This window comes from Blennius ocellaris, assembly GCF_963422515.1.
Source record: "Blennius ocellaris genome assembly, chromosome: 3".
NCBI classification, from domain to species: Eukaryota; Metazoa; Chordata; class Actinopteri; order Blenniiformes; family Blenniidae; genus Blennius; species Blennius ocellaris.
In genome coordinates this window covers 29741581-29760957 of record NC_137652.1, presented here as the reverse complement: position 1 = coordinate 29760957, position 19377 = coordinate 29741581, and the positions used below count along the sequence as shown (strand labels likewise).

Here is a 19377-nt window from a genome sequence, read left to right as displayed (position 1 = left end):
CATGGCCGTCTCGCTGTGAGGTGAGAGTGCAAATCGCTGCACTTATCTTGTCAATATTTTACTGTGCACTTCAGTTATTCAACTTTGCAGTTAATTATGACTAAAGATTTCAGGACAGATAAGTGCAATTATATTACTTAAAATCATTAGCAATTAAAGAGGAATGTTATCAATACAAATTAAGACCTGATTGAATTTTTTTTTTTTTTTTAAATCTTGTTGACACTGTTGTGGCCTTATGAAGAATGATCTCCTTGCTCACAGCTCGAGTTACCCGCCACATGTGAATGTTTCCAGGAATCCAAATTCACACAAAACAAAATGTCAAGCAAATCAATCAGAAAGTGTATTCCTTCTTGTGAAATGAATCCATCCCCACACTCCACAGTATGCTCAATGGTTTTCTGCTTCGAGATTTATTTCTCTCATACTGAAAAAAAGAGGAATAAAATCATGTAACGCACGCACATAGACACACATTAAATCAATCTGGCAATATGTCTCTTTTTCATTGTTTTCAAATCTGACACATGCACATGTATAAAAAAAAAAAAATCATACGTGACAAAAAAACTGCATATGTACAAACACTTGAGTGTTTTGTGCAAATGTGTACAGATTACGATCATGTGTTGATAAATGATACATGGGTAATGTGCACATAACATACATAATACATCTCATTCATAAACATAAAACAAAGGCATTTTAAATCAAACACTGTGTTAGGTTTTGTCCCAGTGTATTTAAAAACACACGAGGGTTGAAGTCGTGAGAAAACCTTAATTCAAAACATCTGTTATCTGTCACCATTTAAAGGCGTGAACAGGTGATTATTTCCCTTATGTTTTTGTCACAATGAGTAATCACACTTTATTTAATGAAAAGTGATCACTGAATGCCTCCATCATTTCATCAATAAACTTTGCTGTTACTGTTACTTGGTGTTACACATTTTCTCTGCCAAAACTTAAACAAATCACACGTTTGTCACGTTGCCACACGATTTCACTCAATACACTGTCAGAGAAGGACAAAATCCAGCAAACCTTGATATGAGTGAAGCACTATTGCTTCTGGTTCAATATAATTGTAGAAAGAGCAATACTGAAACGCAACAACAGGACAATTGAATAGTTTGGAGGAAAAAAAGAAAAGATGGAAGTGTCCAGAATAGAGGAAAATTGTTCACACGCATCTCCCTCAACTCCTCCAGAGCTCACAAGGCCAGCAGTTCATTTACTTATTGGATTTATGTATGTGTACATGTATGTATGCTACTGGGGGATGTGGTGTGTCCATAGACATTCACCTAAAACCTGCTCTTGATAGTTTTTGTCTCGGCTGTATGTGTTGAAGGGTTCAAAATCACAGGATTACCCAAGGCAAAGTGGTAATCTTGGAGACTGTGATGGAAGAAAACCAAGGACTTTCCTTCACAACCGATAACCAATATTCTAATTTGTTTCTATATTTTTGTGTGCTCTGGTTTCGGTATAAAAAAAAAAGAGCACGTTTGAATGTGTCCACAGAGCACAATACAAAAAGTAAAAAAAAAAAAAAAAAAAGTTTACAAAACAAAAAAGAGCAACACATTCGGTCAAAAAAATCAAAATGCATTCAATCTTCTCTAGCCCTGGATGTACAATGGGAAACTCTGGTGAACTGTCTTTGGATTTTATTACGCTTTTATCAACATTCTGTTTTCAGTAACACACATTAATTAAACAAGTTGTCATTTTAAAAGGCACTGGGTGGGTGTGTTCGGAGTACATAATGGCAGAGGTAAACAAAATGTGCTCTAATGCTACAGATGGAGGAAGCTGCACAAACAGCAATGGGTTCCCCTCTTTCATGTCTCTTCTGCAGCTGGTCACATATTCTCAAAGATATGTGTTTACGGGGTTGAAAAGTGGATTTCTAATCTCAAAATGTTTTCCTTTCTTAAGTAGAATAGTGTGACGCAAGTGTAATGTCTCTTCAGAAGTGGCAGCAGCATCAATAAAAAGCTAAACAGCAGCCAAACTGACTGATTCCCTTCAGCATCTTTTTTTATATTGATTGAAGTGAAACTTTATACCCTTCACTCACAGTCATACTAAATACAAAAAACAAGTGCTTTAACAAGAAAAGATGAAGTGAGTGAATAGCTACAGAGCCAGCGATTGTATGGTTCTAGAGGATTTATGAATATCTGAATGAAAGAACTAGAAAATGGCCAAAGAGTTGGAATTTGTCAAAAAGACAAAAAACTGCATGGTTCTGTCCAATATAATACAATCATAACCAAAATATTCCAAACATACAGCCATACTTTTAGGCACCACAAAACAATCAGCCAGTTTAGGTTGTACTGCACCCAAAGCTCTCTCAATTAAAGTGGCACAATGAAGCCCCCCCCTCAGTGCGGACAGGCTCTGATGGGATCAGAGTTAAATGTCCAAAACCTTTCATAGAAAATGACAAAGCTAAAAGGCAAACAACACTGAACTTCTCAAAAAAACAAAAAAAACAACTCAAATGTTCAAATGTGATGGACTGACCAATGTGTGTCTGTCTTTGTTTTGGCAATAAAAGCAACATAATGTGAGTTTGTGCTGTGGATAGGATATTGATCTGGGGCACGAATTGCATGGAAACCTTCCCATCATCTCCTAAGAACTACACAGTGATTGTCCGTCACAGTCCCGCTTAAAGCAATATTCCACCCAAAATGTAATTTGAGTACCGAACTCTCACCCACTGCAGCCTCGACAAACGTTCTAGTCACATTCTGTGTTTGTACAAAGACCAGAATCAGCTACTAATTCATCTTACTGCTAACATGGCTTTAATATCAATCACCTGATAAGAGCTTCTTTCTTTGAGCCTATTTGTTTCTAAAAAAAAAACAAAAACATATGAATCCAGGAGTGACAACTGTTATACTGGATCATGTTTCTTACCTACTTCCAACAAATGTATTATTTTTCAGGCATTACTGTACAGTAGGGTTATAGTATCTGTTCGTCCATTCATCATGCTGAGGAGGTGCTCGAGCCGATCCCAGCTGACTCGGGTTGGAAGCAGTGTACTGTACACCGTCAACAGGTTTTCAATCCATCACAGTAGGGTGGGTGACATTACAGATTATCTATTATTTACTTTGCTGTCTGCAAAAAACAAAAACTAGTTCTATTTTTTTTTCTAAATGTTTTTTTAATTTGTTCCTGCATGGATAAAGGGGGATTTTGTCCAAGACTGATGTTTTAGATGTTTTTATCATCATTCATTTGTTAACAAAAATGGAATCACTTGGCCAAGGCAAGTGTAACAAGCTTGTTATTTGATTTTGCCAGCAAGTAGCTTCACTTGATTGTTTTCAACGAGGAGTCAAACACTCAAAAACCAAATGAAATAACTGTAAAACTGGGAATATAGGTAGAGCACAAATTAAAAACCGGTCCCTTTTAAAGGGTCAGATGTGGCTGCACAGTTTGTGAAATGAACGCATATATCAAATAAATGCATTTTATTCCTTGATTAAACACGATTCAGAATATTGTTGCATGAATAAACAATGCTCGTGTTAGAGTAGCAAAACTAAAAGAACACATTAAATAATGACAAACAAGAACAGGTTCCAACTATAATTCTCTCCGATTCTAATCTAACAACGTGAGTCATGACAGTTATTTGACAGCCCATGCAGGTATTTTTTTTCCTGGGCGCCTTTCTATGAAGAGTCTGCAAGTTCTCCCTGTGCCTGTGTAGGCCAACGTTGCTACAATCCAAACACATGCACATTAAGTTAATTGTTTGTTCTGATTTGGATGTAAGAAACATTCGTTAAGCCGTTCATGAGCCTGTCAGCTGGGATGGGCTCAACGCCCACGGTCATGACTGCAGGCATCGAGGATGGATGAAAGGAATAATCATACTGGTTTAAGAAGGTATTTTGGTATGAATAATCATTTTGTTGAGCCAGGGTTTCATATCAAAACAATTAATGGCGTGTCCCACACGACTCGAATACAGGCTGGTGGAATTTAGTGAATAAATATGAAGTTTTGTAGTACTTAACCAAGCTGCAGTGAAAGATGCCTGAACCTGCTGAGCACATAGAGGAACAGCACACACATGAATGTTCCCCAAAATCAAGCATTTTGTGGGAAATCCAACATCATCTGTCCTCCAGTCAAGATCAGAGTCCAACGTGTGTCACAGCCATCTGTCAGGTCTACAGAAGGTGAGCGATACATACTGAAAAGCCACATTTTTAGGTATTTTTAAAGGGTCTCCTCGCCTTTTGTGATGGTTTCTCTCTTTAAAACCCCCTTTCTTAAAGATCAATGCTCCTTTATCTTATTTGAGTTTGTGCTTTGATTTTGAGAACTGTGTTTAAACTCAATAAAAAACTCTTTCAATGGTGATAACAACCAAGTATAAGTGGTTGAAACAAAAATTGTGCAATACCTGTGCTTAAAAATGTGCATTTAGCCACTTCACAAACTAAAATTTTCTGCAGCCTGCTTGGTAGCGTGTCCCTCGATAGCGAGACTTTAGCACAAGTGAATACTGAAAAAAGCCCTCGTGTAAAAGCAGAATACATAAATTAATACTGCTTTATGTGATTCCCTCATTCTTCCAATGTTTTTTTCTGTTCAGCCCACCATCCGGCACTGGCACTTTTATACAAAAAAATCCTTTAAGTAAGGTCAAGACTTTGATCAAGTTAAAACAAGTGATATGGCACAACATGTTTTTTAAGAAATACTTGCATTCAAAATAAAGCATGGAGTAAGAATCCACAGCATGATCCGTAGTCTAATATTGTTCAAACTTGTTCAGTATTCATATTTGTTCACTGTTCTAGTCCTGAAGGCACTTAATAACAAAAATTAAGAAAGAACATAAACACAAACCATTCTTTCGTTCCCTCTTTCATACCCCCTTTTTACCCTTTAATTCCCTTTTAAACCACTGTGCTCAACACAGGTCTAACCCACCACACCACCCAGGCTACGTTCCCATGACCAGAGTCAGCAGCTAATCAGCCACCGTCTGCATCGAGGGACCAACTCCCTTTTTCATGCACATGACGTTTGCTTCTAGACAGAGCCGACGTCTGCAGTCAGTCCTGGAGAGGCAACAGGGGTGAGGAAGAGGAGCGATCAGAGGCGCGAGTAAAACTCCTCGTTGAGCTTGGTTAGCTCATTGGCCTCCTGCTCTTCGTCCTCGTCCTCTTGAAGCGCCAGAGGAGCGGGCTGCTCCTGGGAGGCGCTGGGCGGAGAGGAGTTAGCGTTTGTGGCGGGCAGATGTACAGCGTCCCTGTATCCTTCCTCTCTTACTTCTGTATGCTTTGCTGGGGTGCGCTCAGGTCCTGCTCCTACACACTGGGGTTGAGGAGGGATGGTAGAAAGTGTGAAAGAAGGAGGAGGAGCCACTGGCTGGGATCCTTTAGTCTTACTGGCGGGTAATTCCTCGGACGAGGATCTAACTCTCAACGGCGGAGCCAGGTCCGATCGGTCCTGGCATGTGCTTTCCCCACTTTTGGGGTAGAGAAAGGTCCTCATTTGACCTTTGCCTTTAACATTCACTGTACCTCGATAGTCAAACTCCAATCCCATGGCGTTGAGCACAGAGTGGCTCTCCTCGCTCACCTGCACCCGACACTCCACCCCAGTGGAGTCCATTCGACTGGCGATGTTGACCGTGTCGCCCCAGATGTCGTAGAGCAGCTTAGTGGTGCCGATCACGCCTGCCGTCAGAGGCCCGTGGTTAAATCCAATGCGGAGCTTGAAACCAAACCCAAGCATGTTCTTGTTGAAGTCGTCCAACACACCCATCATTTCCAGGGCGAAGTTGAAGAGCGCCCTCAGGTGTGCGTGGGGAGATTCGTCATCGTTCTCAGCCAACTGCTGGACGTTCAGCCCGGATGCCGCCATGTACGTGGCACCGATTGTCTTGATCTTTTCCACACTTTTAAACTCCGGTTTACGGAGAAGCTCGTCAAAGTCTCCGATAAGCTCATTCAGGACCCGGTAGCACTCTTTACCCCCCTCGTAGCTCTCTTCATAGAACTCGCTGAAGTTCACAATACTGGCAAAGATCACTCCCACACTGTCGTGGTTCTTGGAGTAGCTCTGAGTGACCTGAGGAAACAGAGATGCACATTAAACTACCTTCGTGTGTGTGTGTGTGTGTGTGTGTGTGTGTGTGTGTGTGTGTGTGTGTGTGTGTGTGTGTGTGTGTGTGTGTGTGTGTGTGTGTGTGTGTGTGTAACATTTAAAAAAAAAATTCTGTTTTATCTATTTAATTAAATTTTTGGGGGGTTTGTTTTTAAGTTGCAAAGCCATGAGTCAATAGTCTCCCTCTGTTCTGTTGGGGGGGAGTAGGGTGAGTAGGAGTTGGTAGATTGTGTTTTTGTAAGGTTTCATACATTCAGTGGTCACTGAATCTATAATTGTATTTTGTTAATGGGAAATACCAAAATAAAAATGCAAGTGATTTTTATTGCTGTCCAAAATCCTCAAAACAGAGTCCTTGTGTCATGAACATAAATGGAAATAAAGCTCTTTCTAATTCAGTTTTTAAGGCAAATGTGTATAAAAATATCTTAAACATATGAATGTGTGTACAGACATTTACAAGTTTACGTTCAGCACATATCATGTATAGTGCTGGACAATAAATAGTGACCACTCTTCTTCACAGAGAGTTAATATTTTGTTGCAAATATATATATATAAAAAAAAAAGTAACTTAAATAATTTCAAATTCACATTTTTTAAAAAATCTTTTTTTTAATCTGAGCCAAAAGCAGTAGACAAAAGCAAGGAAATCTGTGTTTGGTGGATGATTTCTGTTGGAAAGCCTATTTATTCCCTTCTGAATGGTGCAAACATGCATTTGTGGGATGAGCCGTGGAACTGAGCATGTGGAGTGTGGATGTGAAAATGTGCCTGTTGACCCGTGTCATCCCACAATTGCATGTCAGTTTACAAGTCCAGCAACATTTAAAAGGGAAAATAATCTGGCTTCATAGTTTTATCACCTTGGAGATGACAAATGCTGTCTTTCTTACATTTTGAATCATGTTGGTTGTAATAAAGTGCATGTGACGCAATAAAGATGGTATTTTTTTGATTTTGTTGAACAATTTTGGTCGTCGACAAAAATAAAAGATTTTTACTTGTTGATATTCTAGAGTTTCATGGAGATAAGTGTGACAGAGCAGTAAAGAGAAACCTTAAGCTGGTCGGCGACGTGGATAGGGATGATGTTGCCCAGTAACCACTCGGCCTGGTCCCTCATCGTCTGGATCTTGGAGCGGTGCTTGTCGGCCTCAACGTTGCCATGGTAATGAAGACGGTAGCTGACCTCAAACTCACGGTTGAGGAACCAGACCAGGAGAAGAAGCAAGAAGAAGGCCAGGATGGCCTCTGGGATCAAAAGGTCAAAAAGCCGCAGGGGAGGGTCGGCGGCCGACGCTGAGCCATCGTCAACTGGTGTGGAGGAGTTCAGTCTGAGGGGGGAGACGACGTTACAAGACATTACAACACACTGCTTATAAAAACATTCACCTTATATTTCCTAGCCTAGTTTGTTAACTATACGTGTCGCTCCAGGATAAAGGAACATTTCATTCCGATTTTTGGAGTCAGTCCCAATTAGCAATAGTACAATACAAGACTTCACACCAATATTCAGATTTGTGAAAGAGTGGGCGGTGATACCTCCAGTGGCCTCAATAAGTCACTTTCAATTAACACGATTACTAGACTGCTAAGTTACTCCTACATGTGTCCATTTTTGATTGGAAGCAACCAAGTTGTGGTGAAGAGATAAAAAGTAAAATTACAAAAATTCAACCTTCTAAACAAGTCTTGGACTGTAAATTAAGCATTTTTTCCCTCTCCCAATCCAGGCAGGAATTCTTCTGTTTTTTTTACGTATAATTTTCTCAAGCCTCTGCATGATGCTAAACTCTGATTCAGAGATGACAACCACTAAAGACAAATACAGAAGCACAGCCACATCATTCTGCACGTCATAGACATGCAGCAAAGGTCACTGGAGACAATTAAGTGAAGTTAACTCAAAGGCAAAATGTAATTCTTGTAGCATCTATGTGCTAGAAAAAGTGAGAAAAGAGGAGAAGACAGACTGTTTGGTCTTAGCCTTCTGATTCACATCCTTTTCTGCATTCCTATTGGTGTATTGAGTGTGCAGGAATGTGACCAACCCTATAAAACTTAAAATTACCATTTTTAAGTCACAGTGACAGGTATTTCTGATTGCTATTTTTTTTTTATGTGTGAAAGTTATAAACTGCTCAGTGTATTTCTGAGAATCCTGATCCTGAAGTGAACACTGCGACCAAAACAGGAACTATTGAGAGTAAGAATAGATCTTTATGAGGAACATCTTGGAATGTTGCAAACTTCAACCCTATCATAGACCTCCCTATTACCTTATTTCAACCCCATCGTGTGGTCGTTAAATCATTGAGAAAAGTATTAAACTGACCAGAATCACACATATTTAATTCGTGTTAGTTTTTTTTAAGTCACTTGTTTTTAAGGAAAGAATTAATCAGTCATAATAAGTCATTTCCTATCTGTTCAGAGTTTTCATATGAAAGTATCAATCAGGTAACTGTGCACTAACAAAGAGGCAAAATAAATCAGATTTTATGTTAACATATGACAGCTTTAAAGAAGAAGTGTTAAAAACCCTGGGCAAGCTGTACTTCATGTTTTGTTATCATCTGTGATCATCATGACGTGAGATCGACAGGCGGATCGGTGCAGCGTCTGCAGTTATACGGACGTTGTATCGGTCCGTCGTGGTGAAGAAGGAGCTGAGCCAAAAAGCCAAGCTCTCGATTTACCGGTCGATCTTCGTTCCTACCCTCACCTAGGGTCATGAACTATGGGTCATGACCGAAAGAACGAGATCCCGGATACAAGCGGCTGAAATGAGCTTCCTCCGTAGGGTGGCTGGGCGTCACCCTTAGAGATAGGGTGAGGAGCTCAGTCACCCTTAGAGATAGGGGGAGGAGCTCAGTCACCCTTAGAGATAGGGGAGGAGCTCAGTCACCCTTAGAGATAGGGGGAGGAGCTCAGTCACCCATAGAGATAGGGTGAGGAGCTCAGTCACCCTTAGAGATAGGGGGAGGAGCTCAGTCACCCTTAGAGATAGAGGGAGGAGCTCAGTCACCCTTAGAGATAGGGGGAGGAGCTCAGTCACCCTTAGAGATAGGGGGAGGAGCTCAGTCACCCTTAGAGATAGGGTGAGGAGCTCAGCCACCCTTAGAGATAGGGTGAGGAGCTCAGTCACCCTTAGAGATAGTGAGGAGCTCAGTCACCCTTAGAGATAGTGAGGAGCTCAGTCACCCTTAGAGATAGTGAGGAGCTCAGTCACCCTTAGAGATAGTGAGGAGCTCAGTCACCCTTAGAGATAGGGTGAGGAGCTCAGTCACCCTTAGAGATAGGGGGAGGAGCTCAGTCACCCTTAGAGGTAGTGAGGAGCTCAGTCACCCTTAGAGATAGGGTGAGGAGCTCAGTCACCCTTAGAGATAGTGAGGAGCTCAGTCACCCTTAGAGATAGTGAGGAGCTCAGTCACCCTTAGAGATAGGGTGAGGAGCTCAGTCACCCTTAGAGATAGGGTGAGGAGCTCAGTCACCCTTAGAGATAGTGAGGAGCTCAGTCACCCTTAGAGATAGGGTGAGGAGCTCAGTCACCCTTAGAGATAGTGAGGAGCTCAGTCACCCTTAGAGATAGGGTGAGGAGCTCAGTCACCCTTAGAGATAGGGGGAGGAGCTCAGTCACCCTTAGAGATAGGGTGAGGAGCTCAGTCACCCTTAGAGATAGGGGGAGGAGCTCAGTCACCCTTAGAGATAGGGGGAGGAGCTCAGTCACCCTTAGAGATAGGGTGAGGAGCTCAGCCACCCTTAGAGATAGGGGGAGGAGCTCAGTCACCCTTAGAGATAGGGTGAGGAGCTCAGCCACCCTTAGAGATAGGGGGAGGAGCTCAGTCACCCTTAGAGATAGGGTGAGGAGCTCAGTCACCCTTAGAGATAGGGTGAGGAGCTCAGCCACCCTTAGAGATAGGGGGAGGAGCTCAGTCACCCTTAGAGATAGGGTGAGGAGCTCAGTCACCCTTAGAGATAGTGAGGAGCTCAGTCACCCTTAGAGATAGGGGGAGGAGCTCAGTCACCCTTAGAGATAGGGGGAGGAGCTCAGTCACCCTTAGAGATAGTGAGGAGCTCAGTCACCCTTAGAGATAGGGTGAGGAGCTCAGTCACCCTTAGAGATAGGGAGAGGAGCTCAGTCACCCTTAGAGGTAGTGAGGAGCTCAGTCACCCTTAGAGATAGGGTGAGGAGCTCAGTCACCCTTAGAGATAGTGAGGAGCTCAGTCACCCTTAGAGATAGTGAGGAGCTCAGTCACCCTTAGAGATAGGGTGAGGAGCTCAGTCACCCTTAGAGATAGGGTGAGGAGCTCAGTCACCCTTAGAGATAGTGAGGAGCTCAGTCACCCTTAGAGATAGGGTGAGGAGCTCAGTCACCCTTAGAGATAGGGGGAGGAGCTCAGTCACCCTTAGAGATAGGGTGAGGAGCTCAGTCACCCTTAGAGATAGGGGGAGGAGCTCAGTCACCCTTAGAGATAGGGGGAGGAGCTCAGTCACCCTTAGAGATAGGGTGAGGAGCTCAGCCACCCTTAGAGATAGGGGGAGGAGCTCAGTCACCCTTAGAGATAGGGTGAGGAGCTCAGCCACCCTTAGAGATAGGGGGAGGAGCTCAGTCACCCTTAGAGATAGGGTGAGGAGCTCAGTCACCCTTAGAGATAGGGGGAGGAGCTCAGTCACCCTTAGAGATAGGGTGAGGAGCTCAGTCACCAGGAGGAGCTCGGAGTAGAGCCGCTGCTCCTCCACATCGAGAGGAGCCAGCTGAGGTGGCTCGGGCATCTATTTCTGATGCCCCCTGGACGCCTCCCTATGGAGGTGTTCCGGGCATGTCCCTCCGGTAGGAGGCCTCGGGGCAGACCCAGGACACGCTGGAGGGACTATGTCTCTCGGCTGGCCTGGGAACGCCTTGGGGTGCCACCGGAGGAGCTGGAGGAAGTGTCTGGGGTGAGGGAAGTCTGGGCAACTCTGCTTGGACTGCTGCCTCCGTGACCCGGCCCCGAATAAAGCGGTAGCCAATGGATGGATGGATGGATGGATCATCATGACTCTTCATTGTTTCTGAACGGATATGCTCGATAAAGTTTTCATGCAAACTTAATGTAAAAGCTTCTTTGTGTAAGAATATTTGCCGTCACTTTGTGCTTGTTAAATTTCAGATAGTTTTACAAATTGTTATTCTATAAACATGTTAGCGTGTGAACAGCATCACACACCAATCTTCGGAAAATCGTATCAATTTATCCGCCGTTTGGTTTTGAAGTCTTGATCCAGTTCAAATAAACAAGTCTATTTGTAAGGAGTTTGATCAGTTGTGTGCTTGTTTTAAGCTCAATGGTGGCCGCAATACGAAATTCCAGCCGCCACTGCCTGCATGAGTCATTCCCACCACTAGTGGCACTTAGCAGCCATTTCTACCACCGACACGGCAGAGACGGAGGAGGAGGAGGGCCCGTAGAGGCGAACATGAAAATAAAGAGCAGGAAAGCGTGAGAATGAGTAAAAGGCAGAGCGAGTTGCAGTCGTATGAAAAATATAAAAGAAAGCTGTTGCTCCTGTGGAAATGTCACTCATCGACGGAGCTGCTCCGTTTCCACAGAGACACTCACCCGTGAACTGGCAAGCTGTTATTACTCGAGCTGAAACAGATAAGAGTGGTGTCAGTCAAGAGGAAAGAGCAGAGATGAGCACATAGCCGCAGATGCTATACGTATGGTGTGATGCAGATCACAATCGGTCTCTTTTCACTCGGAACCAGATCGAAGAGCTGTTGGCACCCCTTGGATCTGTCACAATCTAGATGATCTTGACAAATTCCTGCCAATTTAGCATAACTAGAAAGATTGATGAAATCCAAAGAGCCTGTAAAAAGTCAAATATTACATGAAAGCTGGACCTAATTATATACAGAATTAATTTATGTTTTACACTCATTTTTATAGAATTTAAAGCGACGTGGCACACAGAACCAATTGCAGCTGACAATGGGTAAAATACAAGGTACAACATTGACAGGTGTGTAGTCCATCTCAGAGCAAACAGAAACAGACATGATATTGTAATTGTAGTCATTAATATTAGTAATTAGTGTGTTTACAGAAGTTATATGCCCCCTAAACATCTGGAGTCCAAGCTTCATTACCTTCGACAGACAAAAGAAGGTTATGTTTTTGTTTGTGTGTATTTATTTATTGGTTTTTATGTATTTTACAAAATTTTCACAAAAACTACTCACTGAAATTTTCATGAAAAGTTTCAGGGAAATTTCAGGGATGATTTGTCATCATCCAAGAACCAATCAATTAGATTTTGGTTAATGGCTGTGTTTCCAAACAAATCCCCCAAAATGACCCAAAAAATGTCCCATACAAAGCGGATGAGAGGAACCTCATGGAGATCAAAGGAGATCAGCGTCTGTTACCATGGACATGCTCCCTGAGCTAACGGCTATCACGCTCGCAATGCTAACTCGGTTAGCAAACAACAACAAACAAATGTGGCGTTGGCGGAGGTCTAAGCTCTTGTCTATCTATGTGTTGCGAGTTTGCTCAAGCTCATGAATTTGCAGTATTTTCTTTCATGGGCAGATCTAATCTCGCTCTAAAGAATTTGGGATGCAACTCCGATGGCGTCCACCTTGCAACCCTGAACTGGACAAAGAAGATGGATGAAGGGACGGACAGTTTCAAACCCTTTGTTTTTTGCTCAATGTGTCCTTTGGTTGTTGTCACCAATAAATTCAGCTTAAATCCTTTTTTTCCTGACACCAGTGAAATTGACAATCTCCAGATTGAGTTACAAGTTGGACAGCTCTAATAAAGAGGTGTCTGTGTTATTTTTTTGTATTTGTTCTCTAATGCTTCAATTTGATATTTAATGAATTTTCTATAGACTATGTTTTTGTCATTTTATAATCCCTTTGTGATCCATCATGTGTCTAAATAATTGTTTATTTTTTTATGTTTTTTATTGGACAATTTCTATCATATATTAATTTAAAAGTATAGAAAAATGTTTCATATGCTTCGTCAATGTTGCCTTTGTTTAATACAGACTCCCAGTTCTGTTTACACAGATCCTCTTTAAATGCACTTATTGTCTCTGTTGTCACTCACTCTTTCAACTTCTCACCCTAGAATTTATTCTTGTATTCTGTTACAGCTGTCATATAAAACAAAAACTGGTCGATCGTCACAAATATCATTATTTATTAATCCACTAATCGTCTCATTGTCTATTAGGTTTGTAAATGTTATTTATCATTGTGGCACTTTGAGGTGTGATTCTACTGGGCCTTGTGATTTTAGGGTAATTGTATTTGGTGTGATCTAAATAAAGTTGAATTCAACTGAATTGAATCGTTACTGCTTTCAGCCACCCCATCATCTACTGTTGAAATACAATGGACTCCACACATTTGGGCTGAATGTGCAACAGTATTTATAATATTTTATTGAGAATAATGATCTCCTAATCATGTGCACATGCATGTATTTGTGTATCCACGCTAGTTAGTACTCCCTGTTACCTGTGTAAAGGACAGTAGAGCAGCAGCAGCAGAGCGACGCCGGTAGCCGTGGCCAAGACGGAGCGCATCCAGAAACTCAGCTGACAGAAGTTACAGTACTGGACGATGGCCAGGATGGTGGCGCAGCACAGGAACATGGTCAGCTGAGACACACAAACACAACTGCTGGGCATCAAAGTGACTAAAGAAAACCACTGAAAGAATAATAGACAGGATCCTCCACAGACAAGAAATGTACAACAAACAGTAAAACTGTTGGAGGAACAGCTAAAGTTGACGTTACAAGGTGCATCTGATATACTTGTTGATACTGATATATAATCGTTTCTCGGTTATTTGTGTGCTGTTCACCAGCTGGTTCACTGTTAAAACTGTGAACTCTGGCTTTCAACCAATGGTGATACAATTGTTTGTGTTGGCTTAAGGTTAAGTTAACTTTTGCTTAAGGGGTACATGATTCCATTTTGAGTTTTAATGAAGAGGACTAGAAATGGGAGACAATGAGCTATTTACTTTCATAGAAAGACCGGAATCTTTAAAACGGATCTCTTCTTGCTCACAATATCGCATTACTGTATATAATGGTAACACTTAAAAACAAATTGAAAGTTTATTGATTAATTAATGTAATTTACATTTTATGTATAAATGTATGAATGTATATTAATATTCAGCTTCTAATGTCAATGCTTCAGTTCAGTAACATTTGGATGGTTTATTAAGTATATTTGACACAAAAACATGCTAGTGTATTAATGTCGACAACATTGTGTATTTTTAGCATGTCTGATTTAGCAAACAGAAGATTTGTTGGAACTTGATAAGAATCAGCTTCAGCTTCAGAGTCTAATGTCCTAATGTTTTATTTATAATTATTTCCCCATATTTCCACACCATAACTCAGATATGGAAGAACGTGTGAGTGAATTTTGATTTAATACTGATCTGATTTTACACATTATGCCAATATTTTTTGCTAATTTTGACTTCAGGATATTTATATGGGGCTTCCAACTGAGCTTTTTATCAAAAGTAAGGCCTAAAAATGTATTTACATGCACTTGTTCAATTTGTTTACCATTAATAGAATGGTGAACAAAGACAAACATAACTGTATGATACTATATTAAATATATATGATCATATACTGGGGGAAGAGACAGAGCAGAGGTAGAGGGGAATGGACAAAGACATCAAGTGTTGAAAAGCCACATATCAAAACGCCACACATCTTGAAAGCAGCTGTTGGCTCAAAGCTGGGAGGTGGAAGTCAAGCTTGTACAAAGCTGTATATGGCCTCGACTCAAAACAGCACAAAACAAGAATGGCTGTTCTCGATCATCTCGCACGGGGGAATCGTCAGGGGAAAAAACGTCAACATTCCTGCTGCCAGGGTCCACAGGCAAAGGCTCCTGAAGCCCCCTGGCTGTTTTCCCTCTGCTGCTCCTATCAGGATTAATGCCAGCGAATGAATTTCGGGCTCTGGACCACCATGGGCAGGATCTCCAACCAGCCGACTTGTCTCTGCTTACATTGGCTCAGAGACATCGGCCAGGGCAAACCATGATAGCTCGAAAGCGCCGGTGCTACCGCTGCCTCGATCAACTGCACAGTCCTCAGTCCTTTGTACTGACAGCGGGAATCAGGAGAAATTTATTAAAGCAACATACATGCTTTTAGGCCTTATTTCTTTTCGTTTTTGTTTTGGAGGAATCATGAAATATAAGTGGAAAATGCAGGGTACATTTCATATTTGTTTTTCAAAGAATAAACCATTTTGAAACACATTGTCACAATCCATGAATCAATCCCACCTCATTACTGCCTTATCCAACTTATGGTGGCTGGAGCCAATCCCAGCTAACTTCAGGTGGAGGCAAGAAACCTGCTGAATAGATCGTCACTCCAGATGGTGTCTTCAGTTTCTTCATTTTCATTATATTGTTTTCCTTTGTACAACCTGCCCAGTATTTTGGTGAACAAGAGTTGCTTTAACATCTTTGAGAATGAGCTTTGACTGAGAGCATCAATTCATTCCAACGATGTCTTTTCCATACTTCTACTTATGTTTTATAGCCAGTTTATGTTGGAATCCATCACGGGTTCATTATAAAAAGAGACAGCCACATACTTTCACACGCAAAGCCAGAGAAAACCCATGTATGCACAGGGGAAACATGCAATCTCTGCACAGGGAGGTCCATCCAAACATTTTAACTTACAAAATTATACTGTGTGTATATTTGTGTGTGTGTGTGTGTGTTTTTGTAAAAAAAAAAAAAAAAGAAAAACTGTTTCTACTGTAGCCAACTGTAGGTTTTTAAGTTCTGGAAATAAATCGTTCAAAAATAGAGTAAAGAGAAGGATATAACTAATACATTGAATATCACAGAACCACAGTGTTACATTGAAAGTGACATATATAACCTTGATACATTTGTAAGTAATAGCTCTGAACTCCCAACCGTGAACTAATACTATTATTCTATAAAACCCAAAAGATGTGAACAATATATCTTAGTTTGAATCTCCAGCATTGAACTATTCCTTGGTGCTGGTTTTCTTGTGGCTTCTCTTTAGGGATGTTCGTCAGTTGTTTAGAAACCCCGAAACTCTGCAGACGATGACGCACTTGTCTTGTGCTCAAACTGCCGAATGCTCATATCTCCGTACCTGGAGCGGCAGGTGGACGGTGCAGCTGAGGTGGGACAAGACAGAGATGGCAGGGAGGGACACCAGCACGGCCCCGATCACATGGCGGGACACCCAGCCAGAGATCACCAGGAGCAGGGAGCGAGTGCAGCTCATCACCTCCTCCAGGTAGAAGGCCATGCTGTACAGGAGAGAACAGGAAGTGGATCAGGATACAATTAAAAAGTAGATAGAAAAAAGTAAATAACCAGGGAAGTCATAAGGAAAAACATATTTTATACTCCATTGCAACTCCTCTTGGTTTTCTTCCTGCTCATTTGAAAAAAAAACAAAACAATTGCAGCAGATTCTCATTAGTTCGTAATTAAAACACATTATTAAAACAAAACAAAACTGTCCAAGTCCCTGCAAGAGGATGCAGATGTATTGCCTATTTATGCATGACAATAAGCTAACGTTGATTTGTTTTTTAATCCTCTCCATGCACACTCGTAAAACACAGCATGGATTAAATAAAACTCAAGCAGGCAGAAGGTCTTTTTCAGATTTGGAGCGGCACCTGGAACTAGCATGCCGCCGCGCCAGCCGCGGGTCTTTAAAGGGACAGTGACACAATCCAGTCTGATCTGATGGGGAAATTGATCTGCTGAGGCCGGAGAGCCAAATGCAACACAGAACCAGATAAGATCATTTGCACTGGTCGCAGTGAGGAGCTGCGGTTCAACACGGTAGCTAGTTGGAGGTTTTACAATCCGGTGCCAGCGGAGCCCAGGAGACAGCGACTTTTATTAAAACACAACAACCACGGCGCACTTGGAAGCAAACACTTGAATATTCTTATGCCTCTCTTGGTGCAGGTCTGCAACACTTTTCAATCCTGCAAGAGGCACAAATTTAATCTGGGGAAAACACTCAGATCGTATCACTTCTGTAAACATGTGAAAACACCAGAGGCCGCAAGTAACAAAGTCTTTGTCACTTTACTTAAGTAGTTTTATCAGGAGAACTTCAGTGTTTATTTTTCTGAAGACCATGTCTTTACTTTTACAATCTACATTTGAACGTTGCTGGCTTGTTACTTGTAGTAAACTGGACGAATGATGAAGTTTCAAGCTGCTAGGATCCTTTCACAGTAACGCAGTGAGTAATCAAGTTACATTAATAATGGCTGAATGAGAAGACCTCCTGAAAATACAAAAATCTTTAACTAAACTAAATGGTTCATATGGAAATCATTGTGTTTTACAAGTTAAAATAATAGTTTCTGACTCAAAACTATGGAACAAGTGAATTCATACATACATACATACAGTATCACGATAACAATGGTCATAATATACAGTTTCAAGTTTCATATTCTCTGTCTGCTTTCCATAGAGAACGCCACATGTGGCAGTCATATGCTGTACCGAACTTGTAGTATTTTACTTGAATCAAGCAGTTGAATCTGTATTTTTTACTTTATGCCGAAGTCCTTTTAACAAAGGAATCTGCACTTGAAGAAATGTTGAGTTCTCTTTCCATTTTGTGCAACAAACATCCACACGTCATGGTCTGAGCGTCCTCACCGTATGGAGAGCACCAGGGAGGCCAGCTCCAGCAGAGCAGCCAGAGGAGCCAGAGCCAAGGCAGGGGGCGCCGGAGAGCCGGTGGTGGCTGGGCTCACCAGGGGAGGAAGAAAGCAGGCCAGGGTCAAGGCCAGGAAGATGAAACAGCTGAGGAGAACGTCGAGGAACGAGCTGAAGGTGGAGCTGGCGAAGGTCTGCACCTGGACCTGGTTCTTCACCTGGAAAAGAGCAGGAGGGACGTAAAGCTGGAAGGAAGCAGCGTCACATTCTATAGATTACAGAATACTTTGAATTTACAATGCATATAGAATAATCCCCGGATTTTTTGAATTGCACACACTTTCTTTGTAACTGGTTGTGCAGCTTGATATCGTTTCTCTCGTCCCCCAAATTCCAGAAGTGTAAAACAACAAAACTTAAAGACCAATCAATGAGTTTAGCAAACTAATTCCATGCATTAAAGATGCATAAAACATGCTTAGTAAAATGGAAATTGTCTTTCCGTCTGTAGATAACTGAATTAGAAGAGTATTTTTTGATAACCATAGCATTTTCCAACCAGAATTTTCTATAACAATGAACAGAAATGTGCAGGATTAATTAAGGACAAAATACTCACTCTATGGGTTCGTATATTTGATTTGCTTGTCTAAAAATATTGCTAGAATTGTAACCATTATTGTTATTAGACTTACAACCTTATCCACTCTTGTAATAAATACTGTGCAAATATTTCCCTAATATATAACAATAAATAGAGAATAAATAATGATTAAATATTCACTGTTAACCCAGCAAAATGACATATTATCAATGAAGTGTTATATGCTTCTGCAGTGACCCAGCTCCACCAGCAAGGGGCTAGAAGCCTGTGAGGTCAGTGCAGGCCAGCTGGAGCCAATTCTGCATTGAGGACTGCAACCAGCAGGTAAGACAACAACACCTCTTCTTTTACACAGAAAGACGTGAAACACAGATTCTAAAATGCCATTTGGATTCTTTTTCCTATCCAGTTTCTTAAAGAACCGTCAAAAATGTCCACAAGAACGTGTGTGTACCTCCTGCTTGTAGCTGCTGCGGTAGGCCTTTTCCAGAGGTCTTTCTAGAAAGTTTAGGCTGATCTTGTTGATGGGTGGCTTGAAAAAGTAATCCTTCATGAGACTGGAGTGAAAAGGGGACGTGATCAGTGAAGCATTGCATTGCATTTGTCCTGAAATCGACAAAAACCACTAACATATCTAGTTATAAATCAAATCAGACTCTTGGAAGTCTACTAACGCTCCGATTGCATCACATATATTTTTACATCTTTGAATTAAAACAGAATTAGTTTTTGACAAAATGTAGCTCATCAGCTGATGTAGACTTTCATTTTCTTGACATACATTCAGGATTGATGCTGTATGGAAAGAAAGAAAGAACTAATTAAGAATTACGCTGGCTATATAAAAGAAATAA

The 19377-nt window shown here is 41.4% G+C and overlaps 1 protein-coding gene across 1 annotated transcript in view; it reads right to left on the bottom strand.

Moving 5' to 3' along the window:
* Positions 1 to 386: 386 nt before the first annotated feature.
* The window catches only part of LOC308148905 (adenylate cyclase 9), a 46300-nt gene continuing 27309 nt past the window's right edge, over positions 387 to 19377 (bottom strand). The window contains exons 5-11 of the mRNA XM_080520464.1: positions 18978 to 19080; positions 17920 to 18137; positions 16373 to 16532; positions 13700 to 13842; positions 11781 to 11810; positions 7231 to 7507; positions 387 to 6134 (exon numbers count right to left, since the gene is read on the bottom strand). Of these exons, the coding sequence (XP_080376590.1) occupies positions 5154 to 6134; positions 7231 to 7507; positions 11781 to 11810; positions 13700 to 13842; positions 16373 to 16532; positions 17920 to 18137; positions 18978 to 19080 (1912 nt within the window). The 3' untranslated portion in view covers positions 387 to 5153. The remainder of the gene's footprint in view (positions 6135 to 7230; positions 7508 to 11780; positions 11811 to 13699; positions 13843 to 16372; positions 16533 to 17919; positions 18138 to 18977; positions 19081 to 19377) is intronic.